The sequence below is a fragment of the Neopsephotus bourkii genome, unplaced genomic scaffold (assembly GCF_033783945.1).
Source record: "Neopsephotus bourkii isolate Nb327-2 ecotype Australia unplaced genomic scaffold, CSIRO-AGI_Nbou_v1 NB_559, whole genome shotgun sequence".
NCBI classification, from domain to species: Eukaryota; Metazoa; Chordata; class Aves; order Psittaciformes; family Psittacidae; genus Neopsephotus; species Neopsephotus bourkii.
Genome location: NW_026901060.1, coordinates 48,273 through 64,473, shown reverse-complemented (window position 1 = coordinate 64,473; position 16,201 = coordinate 48,273). Strand labels below are relative to the sequence as shown.

Below are 16,201 nucleotides of genomic sequence, written 5' to 3'. Positions count from 1 at the left end.
AAGACACTATTGAGTGGTTCAAGTTCTGTAAAGAATTATTATGTTCAGTGGAAGACAATCTCCTTCTCCTTGTTCCCCTAATACTGCATTCAAGCTAACTATATCAGAAAAGACACAACCGGCTTGTTCCTGGAAAGCACTAACTCTTCTGTCAAAATTAAGTAGCTCTGCTGGAACAAAACTGATTCTTCAGTGAACAACTTTTTTGTCTGCACTCTCTGGTACTCTCTGTTCTAGAAACAGACCACTGACACACCTCTTGCAGCAAATTTAATTCAGAAGGATTTGGTGACTTAAGCTCTGCATTCCATGAAAGCACCTTTTAGATTTGAGCTGGCCAGTGAAGAAATAAGGCTGCATTTCCACATTGCTGTCTGAGCTAACACTCCTCTAAAGTTTCTGGATCAGATCTGCCTCTTGCTCTGCTGGTTTGAAGCACAATGATTTACTTTGTAATTGCCTTCACTTGAGCATTTGTATATATACTCATACTCCAAAAAGTAAACATTAAAAACATTGAGTATAAAAATGAATGGCTTACAGAACAATAAAGCCCCTGTGTTTAGTGAATTGGGTAAATGAAACGGATTAGATATCACCCTTCTATAGCGAGTAATAACTCGCCAGTTATATAGAAACTTCTAAACAAAGCCATGCAAGCACCTCCACAGGATATTTTGTTGAAAAGAGTGATTTTGTGTGTGTGTGTGTGTGTTTGGTTAGTTTGGGTGTTGTTGTTTTTTTTAAAAACAAACCCAATCAAAATCTCACCAAAACCCCCCAAAAACAGCAACCCATATCAAATTTCCATGAGCACAAAAACACTGCCTATGCTTAAACATGTAATAAATAGTTATCACTATCGATTAGATCATGAAAATGCCTGAACATCTGTAATAATTGTTCATTAATTAGTATTTGTATTACCCAATTCATTACCACTAACACCCAGAAGAACCTTTTGCCACTGTGTAACTTTCACAACTGGCAATAAATAAATTAGTCATGTTACTTACAAAGAATACATTGTATACAGTGTTTCTTTACAGGACTTGTTTTACTCAAAGTAGTTATTGTTTAACATTTATGTTTCAGACTAAAAGTACCCTGAAGAATGTGAGAAGAAGATCCAGACTTCAAGTCACAGAGATGTACTTTGGGGCTTTTGGTACCAACTGTAACAAGAAAAACAAAGACAGCTAAGAAAAATAAAACCCAGCATTCGAGAAAACAATAAAAAGATCTTAACAATAAGAAAGAAATAGAAGAAAAATGTTAGCTGCATAATGGTTAATTTAGTCAGAACAATGGGTTCTAGTAACGGATTTACATTTTTAGTCCAAGTAAACTTCCTATATAACAGACAACTTAGAAACTGGGGGTAAACAGGACAGTACTTAAGAAACTTAAACATTAAAAAAAAAAAAAACAACTTTTTTTTTTTTGCTAAACGTAGTTCAAATGTGGACATGCAAGCAACATGCACAGAGCTCATTTACACCGTTTACTATGTTTGGATCTAATGAAATTCAAATGCTAACTTATGTAATGAAAAGTAATCTAATTATAGCTAAGAATTTCTATCTGATGCATTATTTCAAAAGAACCAACATGATATTTTCATAAACACCTAACTAGCCACTAATATTTTATCAAGGAACAAAGACAGGGAGAGGAAAAAACCCTACCAAATATTACATCTGCTTATTACTTTAAGACCAAAATACATACAGCATTTCTTAAAAACACATACGTACCTGCTACTAAACAATGATTTGTAGCAACTGGAGACATGTGATGGCTATAAACTGTCCCTTTAAAGTGAAAGGCATCTGCAGACTTACAATAAGATTAATTTAATCACATCACAATTTATCATAATTAAAATTCTCATTAAGAGTTTTTCAAGTAACAGCTACAAGTAAGACTAATACAAATATTACTTTTTACATACTAACAATAAGTCTCCTGATTAGAAACCATGTCACACAAACATTGCAAAGTAAGTATATTTCCAAGATTAGAACAACTACGCTGGAGCTCTGAGATGACTCAAAGGAAGGACCAAGAAAAATGGCTATTCAGAGGCATAAATGGAAATTATTGAAAAAAAGTTAGCAAAGAAAAAAAACCACCAACAAATGGGAATGTTATGATATAGAGACAGAAGGCAAGAGAAGGAAAGTGCTTAATCTAAATTTAGAAGTCTCTTGTCATTCACAAACATCACACACTATCTTCAATTCCTAAAGAAAAAAAAAGAAAAAACCCAACAAACCAAACAAAACCCCACTCTCCCACAAAAAACAAACAAACAAGAAACAAAACAAAAAAACCCAAACCAACAAAACTGAAACACACAAAAATCCACAAAAAGACCACCACAGAAAATTATTTAACATTGTAAATGTTAAAATTACAGGAATATTGTATGTGCTTTCATAATTGGTGCAATTACTTTCAGGAACAGTTGCTTTAGTTGTCCTATTCTAAAATAAAGTGTATTTGAAAAAAAACCCTTAAAATTAACTTTTCTGTGTTTTCAAATACAACATTTGGTGGCACAACAGGTCAATCAGTCTTCACATGCTCACTGCTTTAAGTGATGCCCACAGAGCTACCTGGGAATTGAACTGAACTTTTGAGTTATGAAAAGATTTAGTAACTGCAAATATGGCTTCACATCTGACAAAAAGAGGTCAAAATTTATTCTCTTACTCTGTCCCTGCAATGATAACAATGACGACAGACCTGCACTCACAGTTCTAACAATTTGCTAGTTTTCATCCTCTGGATACTTGGTCCTGTTGAGCTCTGGGAGAACTCCATTTGTGGAATGAATAATACGTATACAAACAAGCCTGTAACTTGTAGAAATTCTCTTACTTTTAAAGTATTTGTATCCCATATTTTCAAGGTTTTATCAAACGAGCTGGATGTAAACATGCCAGTGTCATGAGGATACCACTGGACTGTCTCCACACTGAATTTGTGTACATCAGGATGGCTCCTAAGATCAAGGAAAAGATTCCAGTTGGTTAGCGTCTTGATAATCATCTTATAATTGTCTTGGTATTTGATGACAAGTTGAAAACGTAGCTTAAACTTCTTAAACGAAATTTTGTACTGAAGTATTAAAGAATTAGTTGTTTCAATTTTCTATCAACCGATGTTAATTACTTCCAAGAGCCTTTGTTTCAAGAAACTACAGATTATTTACCTTTTTAACCATGCTGTTGTGGGTTAACTGTAGGCAGCTAAGCACCACCACAGCAGCTTGCTCACACCCCACATGCAATGGGATGAGGGACAGAATACAAATGGCAAAGGTGAGAAAACCTAGTTAAGATACAGGCATTTTAATATGTAAAAGTAAACAAAACAATAAAAAATAAAAAAAAAAAGAGGCAAGCAATGCAAAAGCAATCCCTTAAGACCCAGAACCTGAGAAATGACAGCTCCTTAAAAACTTTCCCCCTCAATTTTGTTGCTGCACATTATGTTTCATGGCATTGAACATCAACATCCCTTTGGTCAATTCAGGTCAGCTGTCCCAGCTGTATTCCCTCCTAGCCTTTTGTCCACTCCTAGCCTGCTTGCTAAGGGAGCACAGTGAGGAACAGACTCTGTGTGACACTGCACAAGCACTATTCAGCAATAGCTAAAACAGCATGCTAGCAAGATCAGTCACAAATCCAAACCATAGCACCATACAAGCTAGTATGATGAAACTGAACTCCATTCCAGCCAGATGCAATACACTTGTGAAAATAGTCCAGCTGGCTCCATCTACAGCTCAGAAGAGCTCAGATTTCTTCACCTCAGCTCTTATCTTTGCATTGCTCTCTCAGGTGTCCTGGCCTCCAAAGCGGTAACTATTACAGGGCTATCGCTGTGTAAACACAGATGCAGATCTTCTGTACAGATCTGGCACTACACCTAAGCTAGTAAACTTTCCTGCTCACTTGGGTTGCTAGAAAGCACAGAACGTATCTTTAAATAGTTTGCCATAAGCCAGCACTGAAGACATCAAGTGGGGACTATTGAGCAACTGCTGAGCTCTCCTTAGTAACTCCTGCATCACTTATCTCTGAGGCATACCTGAGAGCAGCCTGTTATTTTGTCATAGTGCCAAAAATCAACAGATCTTAGGCACTTATTCTACAGGTGGATCAAGCTAAAAATCTTTGCAACCTGCAGCACCAGGAAATCACTCCTGACTCAGAGCAAACTTACTCTTGCAAAGGCTTTTGTATGCACTGTGCAGAAGAATTTAAAAAAAAACAACCAAACAAACAACCTCCCCCCCCCAAAAAAAAAAACAAAAACCAAAAAAAACAACCCTAAACTCTTGGAACTAATTATCCTGGTACTAAGAGTACAGGTGCTCAACACTGGACTGTGCTCAGCACTATGTGAAAGCAATTATTTCTTCCATAATCCAGAGGGTTTAGGAATGAACTAAAATATTCTTGAGAAGCTCTGCAGGAATAATCTTTGATCTGGCTAACCTTAGTAACAGCTACATGTCACTAGGCCCGACTTCATCTCTCAGGGCTGTATTTTATACCCATTTTCTCCCATTACACAGAATATCCCAAACTTTTCTACCAAAGTACATAATTAATTCTATGGATAGTAAAGTCACTGACACTCATTCCTCTTTGAAGGATTTTCAGTAGGAGAGACTAACTTACAGACAAGCATCAGCTGTATATTACTCAGAAGCTAGCATTGTTCAGCTTCTCTCAAATGTCAGTTTTCGTCACAGAACACCATGGATCCCATAAAAACATGTAAAGCTCTGTGTGCTGACTCCCAGTGCAACACAGAAAGGTCTTGGTTTTGCAATAGTGGCCCTACATTCTAGAGAGAAACACTGGCTAAATCACAGCTGGACATCAGGATGCACTAAACTCAGCAGGCCCAGTTCAAGGTCTACACATAAAGAGCTTCAAAGGGCCTCTCCTGTAAGGAACTTTGGGACCACAGTTGCATTGTGACATTGTAAACTTGGAACACAGGTTAACTTTAGCAACATGACATTATCATATACTTCAAAGACCAGAGCCAGACAGTCAGATGGGAAGCATTTTTTACTGGTAACTACAAATTCATTTAAGATGTCAGGAACTTCGTATGAGTAATACTCCAATATCTGAAGCTATACCCATAGCTAATTAGCTACACTAAGTATTTAAAATGTAATAGAAAACTACATGAAAACTGGGAACAAATAATTGAGGCAAAAAACCCTACTATAGTAACTTTATGCAGAAATGATAGCCTAATAAGCCTATCATTACTGTGTTACACAGAATCAGATTCTACTAATGTGATTTATGTCTCTACTCAATTGATAAGGAACAAACTTGCCTCGATGCATTTTAATACCTGCTCAAGAAACAGACTACAACTGTGTTCATAAATAGAATTTTCAAGTAAGGAATATTTCTACTGACCTAACTGGAGTTAATGATAGTGTCATTTTTAGCCTGGATTTGCCAGTTTCCATGCTGTCTTCTCACCATGTATTTCTTCAGTTTGCTGTATCTGTTTCAAAATTCATCTCTATTTTGAGATTTGGATACGTATAGTTCTTACTTGTTCTTAATTACAGTTTTAATTAATTTTGTTCAAGAAATCCCAGCCATCAAACTCTTACCAAATGCAGCTGACTTGCAGTAAATTCTGGTTTTGAGGCATATTCTATTACCCTTTTTTGTTCTTATGGCCCAAGATACCATTTAGGCCTTTTACTGTTACAAATCTGTCCTATTCTTGTCAGTCTTACTCATAAAGCTCATAGACCTCAAGTAATTTGAAGACTACAAAAAAGTAAGGGAAAATGTAGCTACTAATCTTTCACACAGTAGGACGTAGTTTGTGAATCTCAGGTAAAGCCCTCACCTACTAGATAACTTTGCTATCTAAACACAAGGAGAAAAGCTTTTCCTAGAAGACTTAATGATCACAACAGAGAACGTTATACTGCCTGCAGTGAAACCCAGACAAGTCAATAAAGGTTTGAGTCTTTGTATAGATTACACACAGTATGGCAGTACCCTGTTCTTCAGAAATGTCTCATTTTTGTCAGTAATACACCTGTCTTTCACAGAATCATAGAACAGCCAGCGTTGGAAAGGACCTTAAGATCATCTACTTCCAACCCCCTTGACATGGGCAGGGACATCTCACACTAAACCATGTCACCCAAGGCTCTGTCCAGTCTGGCCTTGAACACTACCAGGGATGCAGCATTCACAACTTCCTTGGGCAGCCTGTTCCAGTGCCTCACCACTCACGTCAAGCATGTCTTTGTCAAACATGGTCTTAAGAAGTCCTGTATTAATTATCTTTGCATCTGGTGAACCTAAAATAGTTATTAGTAAAGCTGGAGCAGGCAGACGGGAAATAAAACGACTACAAATCTGTATTAGATTTTTCTTTTTTCAATCAGACGAACAGGATTATGCAAATATAATTTTCCTTTTGCTTAAACATGTATTTATTCAAAGCTACACATGCCGTATATTCTTGGGGGATGCAAAGAATATTTCTCCAAGAGGCAGTCATTGTATGTATATTGTAACTGTTAGGCAAATAAAGAAAAAACAGTTATTCCTGCTACTTAGTAAATCACATAAATCCATACAAAATTTACTGCCTTCTTTTTGCATACCAAAACACATATTGCATCCTGCTAGCCTTCACAATTTCTGGCACTATTTTCTACAGTCTTTTATCCTTAGACCGCAGATGAAGACAGGTCACCGGAGCGGTCTGCCTTAGTCGATGAGGAATGGGTTAAAGACCAGTTGAGCAATCTGGACATCCAGAAATCCATGGGTCCAGATGGGATGCACCCGCGGGTGCTGAGGGAACTGGCGGAGGTCATTGCTAGACCGCTCTCCATCATCTTTACCAAGTCTTGGGAAACGGGAGAGGTGCCTGAGGACTGGAGGAAAGCAAATGTCACTCCAGTCTTCAAAAAGGGCAAGAAGGAGGACCCGGGTAACTATAGACCGGTTAGCCTCACCTCCATTCCTGGGAAAGTGATGGAACACCTTATCCTTGGTGCCATCTTAAGGCATATCAAGGATAAGAGGGTTATGAGGGGCAGTCAACATGGCTTCACCAAGGGGAAGTCATGCTTGACCAATCTCGTAGCCTTTTATGAGGAAATAACACGGTGGATGGATGATGGCAGCGCGGTGGATGTGGTCTACCTTGACTTCAGCAAAGCGTTTGACACGGTCTCCCACAGCATCCTTGCAGCTAAATTGAGGAAGTGTTGTCTGGATGATCGGGTAGTGAGGTGGACTGTGAACTGGCTGAAGGAGAGAAGCCAGAGAGTTGTAGTCTATGGGGCGGAGTCTAGTTGGAGGCCTGTATCTAGTGGAGTGCCTCAAGGGTTGGTGCTGGGACCAGTATTGTTTAATATATTCATCAATGATTTAGATGAGGGAATTGAGTGTACTATCAGCAAGTTTGCTGATGACACTAAGCTGGGAGGAGTGGCCGACACGCCAGAAGGCTGTGCTGCCATCCAGTGAGACCTGGACAGGCTGGAGAGTTGGGCGGGGAATAACTTGATGAAATATAACAAGGGAAAGTGTAGAGTCCTGCATCTGGGCAGGAACAACCCCAGGTTCCAGTATAGATTGGGGAACGACCTGTTAGAGAGCAGTGTAGGGGACAGGGACCTGGGGGTCCTGGTGGACGACAGGGTGACCATGAGCCGACACTGTGCCCTTGTGGCCAAGAAGGCCAATGGCATCCTGGGGTGTATTAGAAGGGGGGTGGTTAGTAGGTCGAGAGAGGTCCTCCTTCCCCTCTACTCGGCCCTGGTGAGACCTCATCTGGAATATTGTGTCCAGTTCTGGGCCCCTCAGTTTAAGAAGGACAGGGACCTGCTGGAGAGAGTCCAGCGCAGGGCAACTAAGATAATTAAGGGAGTGGAGCATCTCCCTTATGAGGAAAGACTGAGGGAGCTGGGTCTCTATAGTTTGGAGAAGAGGAGATTGAGGGGTGACCTTATTAGTGTATATAAATATATAAAGGAGGAGTGTCACGAGGATGGAGCCAGGCTCTTCTCAGTGGCAAACAATGATAGGACAAGGGGAAATGGGTACAAACTGGAACACAAGAGGTTCCACTTAAACTTGAGAAGAAACTTCTTCTCAGTGAGGGTGACGGAACACTGGAACAGGCTGCCCAGGGAGGTTGTGGAGTCTCCTTCTCTGGACACATTCAAAACCCGCCTAGACACGTTCCTGTGTAACCTTATCTAGGTGTTCCTGCTCCGGCAGGGGGATTGGACTAGATGATCTTTTGAGGTCCCTTCCAATCTCTTAACGTACTGTGATACTGTGTGATACTGTGATCCTTGAAATAAGACCACACATTAATTTGTCACACAAAAGATGTTACACTACAAAATTTTAATAGAACTTTTGAGTACCTACCTTCCCACAGAACAAAGTGCTTTACATGTGTAACTCGTTTCTTTGGTCAAGTTTTCAAGATCGTAAAGCACAATAACACCATCTGACCCACCAGATAACATGCTGAAAGAGTTAACAAAGCACATAAGTTACAACACTCATGATCTCAGTATGCTCAATATGATTGAGTGTTCAACAAGAAAATAAATCCATAGTACCAACACAGTGAAGTAATCATATACATTTTTACCAACTAAAATGCATACTTACTATCTTCCTTCAACAGGCTCAATATCAAGGGTGTTGATACCACTCCCATGTATTCTTTCCACATCTCTATCTTTATTTAATTCCAAACTTAGAACCCTTAAAACAAAACAAAACAAAAAAACAAACCATAAAAATCCCAAAACAGAACTATGAACAAGTACGAACAAGACTAGCACAGCAGAACTGCAAAATGTTCCTACGTGCTCTGAACAGCTCAAACCACAGTTTCCCACTTCCTCAATGCACTTAACCGATCCCTGTTATTTTTTCCAAAACTAAGACAACAGATGCAATACAGGACTGAAAATAAGTCCTGTGAACTTGTACGGGAAAAAAAAATTAAAATATACTTTGTTGTTTGGAAGGTAAGAGAGAAATAAAAATGTAGAATCAGCTCAAAGAAATAGTAAAACTGCATTTGGGGATCAAGATATAAAACAAAAAATGGGACGTAATTTGCAAACAGTGAGCAAAAGCAACATTAAGAAGCAGTTGTTTTAGATGCAACAAATATTAGTTCGAAGCTTCCTGGTGTACCATCCTTCCAAGCTTCTGTTCACTTGGAACTAGGGACACCTAGTGGAGGACAAATTCATTCCTTGGAACTACGGACACCTAGTGGAGGACAGATTCACTCAGTTCAACAAATCACAGTATTTCCTTTAAGGAAACAATGTTTGTGTGTTATGTTTTCTGTAACATTAAATAAAAATTACACTATCCACATGAAGTTCCCAAGGCAAACTTTTCTTAACTGCAATTAGGATTTCGCACTACTTAGTAGTAGCCTGTATCTATAAATATGCTAATATTACACGGCCAAAAAAGAGACAGATTCTGCTTCCTTTAGACATGTTACCTGATACAATATTAGCCTTACAAGATGACCAGAGCTTCCCACAGCACTATTTTGTAAAAACTGCTATCAACAAAAGTGTAACCAAGTAGATCACTGAGAAGCTGTAAGGCCAAGTGCCCTTACTTCGCTTCAGCTGCAAAAATCTTGATGCAAGAAACATAGGCAGTTACAGGCAGACCCCCAATAGCATGTCTGCAGGCATGCTTCAAAAGCAGTGAGTCATTTAAGCTCCTTTAAAATATGTTAAATGTAAGTATGCAAGAATTCACCTAGAACAAGAATTCTGATGTATACAAGATACCTAGTTTAAAATTTTTGAGGTCAAGACTGAATTTTAGTGAAGCAATAAATCCCCCAAAGGAACTGTTTTAAAACAAATTACTTTAAAATTCAGTTATAAATACAATCTACTGAAGACTGTAGATTATTTATATTTAAAGTCAAAATTAAAATGCTTAGGATGGGAAATGTTAGGTAGACAGCTGTCCAAGTAACATAAATCCTTCCCACTATGCTTTTCTTAACAATGAATGCTACACGAGTGCTTAGAGCACAGAAATGAAGTAAAATCGTGTTGTCAAAATGCACATAGAAATAAGTTTTCTGAATTACTGAAGTTAATCTCAATTTTTTAGAAGAACCTTTTTACAATGACAAAGCCCCAAAAGCTACAAATGAGCAACACAAATCCTTCCTGCTGCTGGAGGTGTGTGAGTGACTGAACTGAGACTTGCTTTATCTCAAAATACAGGTACAAAACTGATTCTCTGATAATGAACAATTAACACATTATAATCTTTAGCAGGAATATTAATAAGCTTCTCCATACAATCACCACTTTCCACAAAAGCTGCTGGGAACCTAAGAAAAAAACACCCCTTCTGCAACCTGCCAAGTTTGGGAAGAGGAAGGACAAACTGCAGGGGCACAAGCATCACATCCACCTTGTTTTTCACAAAGCAAAGTATAGCCACACACACATTAAAACTCCTGGCGAAGCTGTTACGGTAGCAACACACTGGGGTATAGCTCCTTGCCCTGTCCCTACTCATCCCACCCCACGGCTGCTGACCCCCACAGCTGAAAACCCCGCGGGGCGCTCCGAGGAGAGGCACCGAGGACATAGCGCAAGCTCTGCTGTGGCCTCCGGAGGCTGCCGGCTCCTCGCGTCCGGAGCACTTAGAAGGGCGGAGCAGGACAGAGCTCCGCCCTAGGCCGAAGCCCCTTCTCAGGCCTGCCTAGCACAGCTTGAGTCGGCGAGGACTTCCGAAGCGACAGCGCCGGGAGCTGCCACCGCCTCCGGGTGCTCCTCGCGCACGCAGCGCAGCGCAGCCCCACGCAGCGCAGCCCCACGCAGCGCAGCCCCACGCAGCGCAGCCCCACGCAGCGCAGCCCCACGCAGCGCAGCCCCACGCAGCGCAGCCCCACCCACCCCGAGTTCCCCACCGGTCCCCGCTACCTCCGGGTAGCCTCGGCCCGGCGCAACCGCAATGGATCGTCGAGCCCGGCCTGACGAGCCCAAATTAACCCCAACATGGCGAAAACGTGAAGCCACTCTACTCTGCTCAGCCATTTTGGGCCAGGGGTGGCCGGCCCCCACCAATGGTGAGCGGTGTTGCTGGCATGCCTGCTACAGATGGGCGGAGTCAGGCTGTGTGCTCGATCGGGCAGGTCAGGGCACGGGACGGCGCACGCGTATGACGCGACCCGTCGGGGGTGGGGCTTGAGAGGCGCCGGCGGGTGGCGGGTTGTGGCGCCGACCTTGGGGGCCGCGGGAGGACTCCTGCGCCGGCGGGATGAGCCGGGCTTGGCAGGCGCTGCGCGCACTGCGCCTGCGGCTCTTCGGGCCCGACAAGGAGCTGGTGGGCACCGACCAGTTCGGCAACAAGTATTACCGGGTGCCTAAGCACGAGACTCGGCCAGGTACGCGTGGGGGCCGGGAGGCGGGAGAGCCGCGAACGGGTGCCTCCGGGCCTGTGGTGGGGGTGGCGGTGGCGGTGGTGGCGGCGGTGGCGGCTGGTGGCTGGGGTCAGGGTTGCGCGGGGACCCTCCGATCTGCTGGCGGAGAGCGGTGCTGGGCGGTCGGTGTCCGTGCCGCAGCCGTTTGCAGTTGGGTAGGTCTCTTACAAGTGAGGGAATGAGTGCGAGGGACCGGCGGTAGGCCCATCCCGTGCGGCTCGCTTCGGGATACGTGTTCGGTTAATCACTGGACTGGTGCTCCAAAGCAAGAAGAAGCCTAAAGCAAGTTACTGAGAGATTTTGGAGCATAGTCATCACCCTGTAGTAGGTAGGTAGGCAGCAATAAACAGACTGACTCATCTTAGAATCGTAAAATCATAGAATAGTTAGGGTTGGAAAGGACCTTAAGATCATCTAGTTCCAACTCCCCTGCCTTGATAACTCAGAGCACTTCTGCGTACGTTTTTATTAACTCCAGTGTGTGTGTTCACTGCATTCCGAGGAAAAATAGTTTTCTATGTTTCTGCATGTGTTCCAGGAGCCTGGGTGCTCTGATAGCATGTCCTCACATCACTCTCTGGAGATAGTATGCTTACACTGCAGAGCTATGTGTAATTTATTGAAGGCGGTATCCCTGAGGATGTCTCAGTACCCATGCTTTAATATTTAATAGTCCTGTTTCCTCTCCCTGCACAGATTTGTTTATCTGTTTGCTGTTCTCCATGTTTTATATGGTCCCAGCAACTAGAGCACAATTGTATTCTTGTATCCTTGCATTCTTAAGAATACAAGGAGAAGCAGAAAGTCTGAGACTTAAGTCACTACACTTCCTAAAGGAAAAGGAGGGAAGGAAGGGGCGCAGACCTTCCCTTCAGAAGCATGTAATGGTTTCTTTGCCTTCAGGGCAGTTCCCCTGACCAGTTTTGCTGTGAAACTTCATGAACAACTGACAGTGACTTAAAGCAGGTCTGCTGAAATAGCCATCTGGGAAGAAGATGTGAACACCGTTTTCTCAGCAATGTGTTTTTCCTCTGGATTAATCATAGACTCATAGAATAGTTTGTGTTGGAAGGGACCTTAAAGCTCATACAGATGCAGTCCTCTGCTGTGGGCAGGGACACCTTCCACCAGACCAGGTTGCTCAAAGCCCCGTCCAACCTGGCCTTGAACACTGCCAGGGATGGGGCAGCCACAGCTTCTCTCAGCACCCTGTACCAGTGCTTCAGCACCCTCAGAAAAATGATTTCTTCTGAATATGTAATCTAAACCTACCCTCTCCCACTTTAAAGCCGTTCTGCCTTGTCCTGTCACTACATGCCTCTATAAAAAGTCCCTCTGCAGAATACAGCAGGCTTTCTGTGTCTTGCTTTCAGCTGTTGGTCTTATCTCTGTTGGGGTTCATGGTGACTCTGAGGGGCATATAATGTTTTTGTCTTTTAGCGTATAAGAAGCAGTAACAACTACAGTCAAATTTCTCGTGTGTGATTATTGCAGTCCTTAATTACCAGTAAAAATGACTTGTTTTAGGAGAAATACTGGCAGACTTTTTCTTGATAGTTGAATTTATGCTGCCATGCCTTTTACAGTGGAAGCTCTCTCTTGAAACTTTCAAGGCTGATCTCTGTATTTAGGACTTAAGTACATGGTAGTTGTAGTGTCAGTAAGAGGGCAGCGGAGGTGGGGCATTGAACTCAGCAGGAGCACAGATTAAGAGACTTTTAAAATTAGCAATGAATTGCAGTAGTTATATCTAAGAACACATCGTAGTAGCCTTTATGTTTCCCGGTTTTCACTAAAGTGAACTGTAGGAGGTGAAGTTGCACTGATTTTGCTGTGTGAGGGAGGGCTGGTTGTTAAATCCTCTGCAACTACAATATGGCTGAAGTCTGTGAGACCAGCACTGCTGTAAATCTTAAGGCTTTTGCACATTAACTTTATTTTTGTGATACAGATGATACAGTGCAGGTCTATGGTATTATTGGTACTGGATTGGATGTTATTGGATTTTCCTCTCATTCTCCCATTTGTCTTTGCCTAGACCTGATGAAAACTATGCACCACCAGCTTGCACTGATGCAATGTTTTACTGACATCATAAGGTAGACAACTTTTCCCTCTATTTTTTTTCTCACTGCTGCTAACTTTTCACTATTATTTATTTGATCCTTCTATAGAAAACTTTAATAAGGCAATGGATTAAAATATAATAATAGAATCATAGAATAGTTAGGGTTGGAAAGGACCTTAATATCATCAAGTTCCAACCCCCCTGCCATAGGCAGGGCCACCTCGCTCTAAACCCCCTGGGCTACCTGTTGCAGTGTCTCACCACCTTAACAGGAAAGAATTTTGTCCTTATATCCAATCTAAACTTCCCCTGTTTAAGTTTTAACCCATTACCCCTTGTCCTATCACTACAGTTTCTAATGAACAGTCCCTCCCCAGCATCCCTATAGGCCCCCTTCAGACACTGGAAGGCTGCTATGAGGTCTCCATGCAGCCTTCTCTTCTCCAGGCTGAACAGCCCCAACTTTCTCAGCCGATCTTCATGCAGGAGGTGCTCCAGTCCCCTGATCATCCTTGTGGCCCTCCTCTGGACTTGTTCCAACAGTTCCATGTTTTTATGTTGAGGACACCAGAACTTCACACAATACTCCAAGTGAGGTCTCACGAGAGCAGAGTAAAGGGGCAGGATCACCTCCATCGACCTGCTGGTCACTCTCCTTTTGATGCAGCCCAGGCTTTCTGGGCTACAAGTGCACACTGCCAGCTCATGTTCATTTTCTCTTCGACCAGCACCCCCAAGTCCTTCTCTGCAGGACTGCCCTGAATCTCTTCTCTGCCCAGCCTGTAGCTGTGCCTGGGATTGCTCCAACCCAGGCGTAGGACCTTGCACTTGTCATGGTTAAACTTCATGAGGTTGGCATCAGCCCACGTCACAAGCACGTTAAGGTCCCTCTGGATGGCATTCCTTCCCTCCAGCGTATCAACCGAACCACACGGCTTGATGTCATCAGCAAACTTGCTGAGGGCGCACTCAATCCCACTGTCTATGTCACTGACAAAGATGTTGAACAAGACCGGTCCCAACACCGATCCGTGAGGGGCACCACTCGTTACTGGTCTCTAGCTGGACGTTGAGCCATTGACCACAACTCTTTGTGTGCAGCCATCCAGCCAGTTCTTTATCCACCGAGTGGTCCATCCATCGAATTGATGTCTCTCCAATTTAGAGACAAGGATGCCATGTGGGACAGTGTTGAACGCTTTACATAAATCCAGGTAGATGACATCAACTGCTTTACCGCTGTCCATCAGTTCTGTAGCCCCATCAGAGAAGGCCACCCAATTGGTCAGGCAGGATTTCCCCTTAGTGAAGCCATGCTGGCTGTCACCAAGCACCTTGTTGATTTTCACGTGCCTTAGCATGCCTTCCAGGAGAATCTGCTCCAAGATTTTGCCAGGCACAGACGTGAGACAGGTCTGTAATTGCCTGGGTCATCCATTTTCCCCTTCTTGAAAATGGGGGTTATATTTCCCTTTTTCCAGTCGTCGGGAGCTTCACCTGACTGCCATGATTTTTCAAATATGATGGCCAGCGGCTTAGCAACATCTTTTGCCAGCTCCTTCAGGACCAGTGGATGGATTTCATCAGGATCCATGGACTTGTGCACATTCAGATTTTTAAGATGGTCTCGAACCAGATCCTCTCCTACGGTGGGCCCAAGGTCTTCATTCTCACAGTGCCTGCGTCTGATGAAGTTGCAAGCTAGACCTGGCATAGAAGTGGGAATGAGTAGGATGAGCTGTTAGATTGAGTAAGATTATATAAGATACCTTGAAGCAAATTGGAGAGCTAGAACTTTGTCCTGGACAAAGCTAGAGTTACTAATACTTCCTAACCATATTTGCCTCAATTTTTCTTTGCCTTCTAATAGTTTGCTATAAAGCTTTTCAGTTCATCTGTCAGCCAAATACATATTATCTGGTAAAAATAATGTATTTAAAAAAATATTTAAAAGCACAGTAAGAAGAAATAAAATACAAACCCTAGCAAATGGCTAATGTTATATTCACTCCTCCATTGCTTCTCTCTTTGCAATGAAAGTAAGTTAAGGATTCTTACAATTTAGATTTATAAATGTAAATTTGAGATACTGAAAAAATTACCGCATTTTACACAAATGTATTCATTCACGGTTAGGTAATTCTTCCTTATTGTTCTTTTTCTGTAACTACAGGACAGGATAATGTGTATCAAAAATACTACTACTAGAATTTTGGGTGAATATACTACTTTTGAAAATACTACTTTTGAAAGTCCTGTTTTCTGTTAATTTACTGATGTATATTTGACACTGTGCTACCTGTGCCTCTAGATGATCTAAAAAAACCTAGCCACTCAGCATCAGCAGAATGAAAGAACTCTGAAAGAAGTAAGAAAGACTTCCCCACACAAAGAAGAAATTGATGGTGAAACTTTATCATGAAACTTTGCTTTTTATTCTGTTCATTTGTTCTGTGTTATATTTCCTGGTGGAACTCACTGTTACAATCAAACACGACCGTTGAGATGTGAGATGTAATAGTCATTAAGGAGGGAGGAAAATAAACAGAATTAAAACAGCTTCAGGAAAACAGGCCTCAATACATTTGGGAAACCAAT

At 42.1% G+C, this 16,201-nt stretch overlaps 2 protein-coding genes across 6 annotated transcripts in view; one reads left to right on the top strand and one right to left on the bottom strand.

The window, feature by feature from the left end:
- Window positions 1-11,187, bottom strand: part of ERCC8 (ERCC excision repair 8, CSA ubiquitin ligase complex subunit) — a 31,219-nt gene extending 20,032 nt beyond the window's left edge. Inside the window, exons 1-6 of one of the 5 annotated variants that reach the window (XM_061351147.1) lie at window positions 11,036-11,187; window positions 8,718-8,813; window positions 8,469-8,570; window positions 2,887-3,010; window positions 1,758-1,839; window positions 1,107-1,175 (exon numbers count right to left, since the gene is read on the bottom strand). In XM_061351147.1, coding sequence (XP_061207131.1) covers window positions 1,107-1,175; window positions 1,758-1,839; window positions 2,887-3,010; window positions 8,469-8,570; window positions 8,718-8,813; window positions 11,036-11,112 — 550 coding nt within the window. In that variant the 5' untranslated portion in view covers window positions 11,113-11,187. Of the gene's footprint in view, window positions 1-1,106; window positions 1,176-1,757; window positions 1,840-2,886; window positions 3,011-3,220; window positions 3,595-8,468; window positions 8,571-8,717; window positions 8,814-11,035 lie in introns of those variants that run through there. The other 4 variants (XM_061351148.1, XM_061351149.1, XM_061351151.1 and 1 more) reach the window with 4 other exon arrangements.
- Window positions 11,188-11,312: 125 nt separating this feature from the next.
- NDUFAF2 (NADH:ubiquinone oxidoreductase complex assembly factor 2) overlaps window positions 11,313-16,201 on the top strand; it is a 52,413-nt gene continuing 47,524 nt past the window's right edge. The window contains exon 1 of the mRNA XM_061351146.1: window positions 11,313-11,499. Within this exon, the coding sequence (XP_061207130.1) occupies window positions 11,373-11,499 (127 nt within the window). The 5' untranslated portion in view covers window positions 11,313-11,372. The remainder of the gene's footprint in view (window positions 11,500-16,201) is intronic.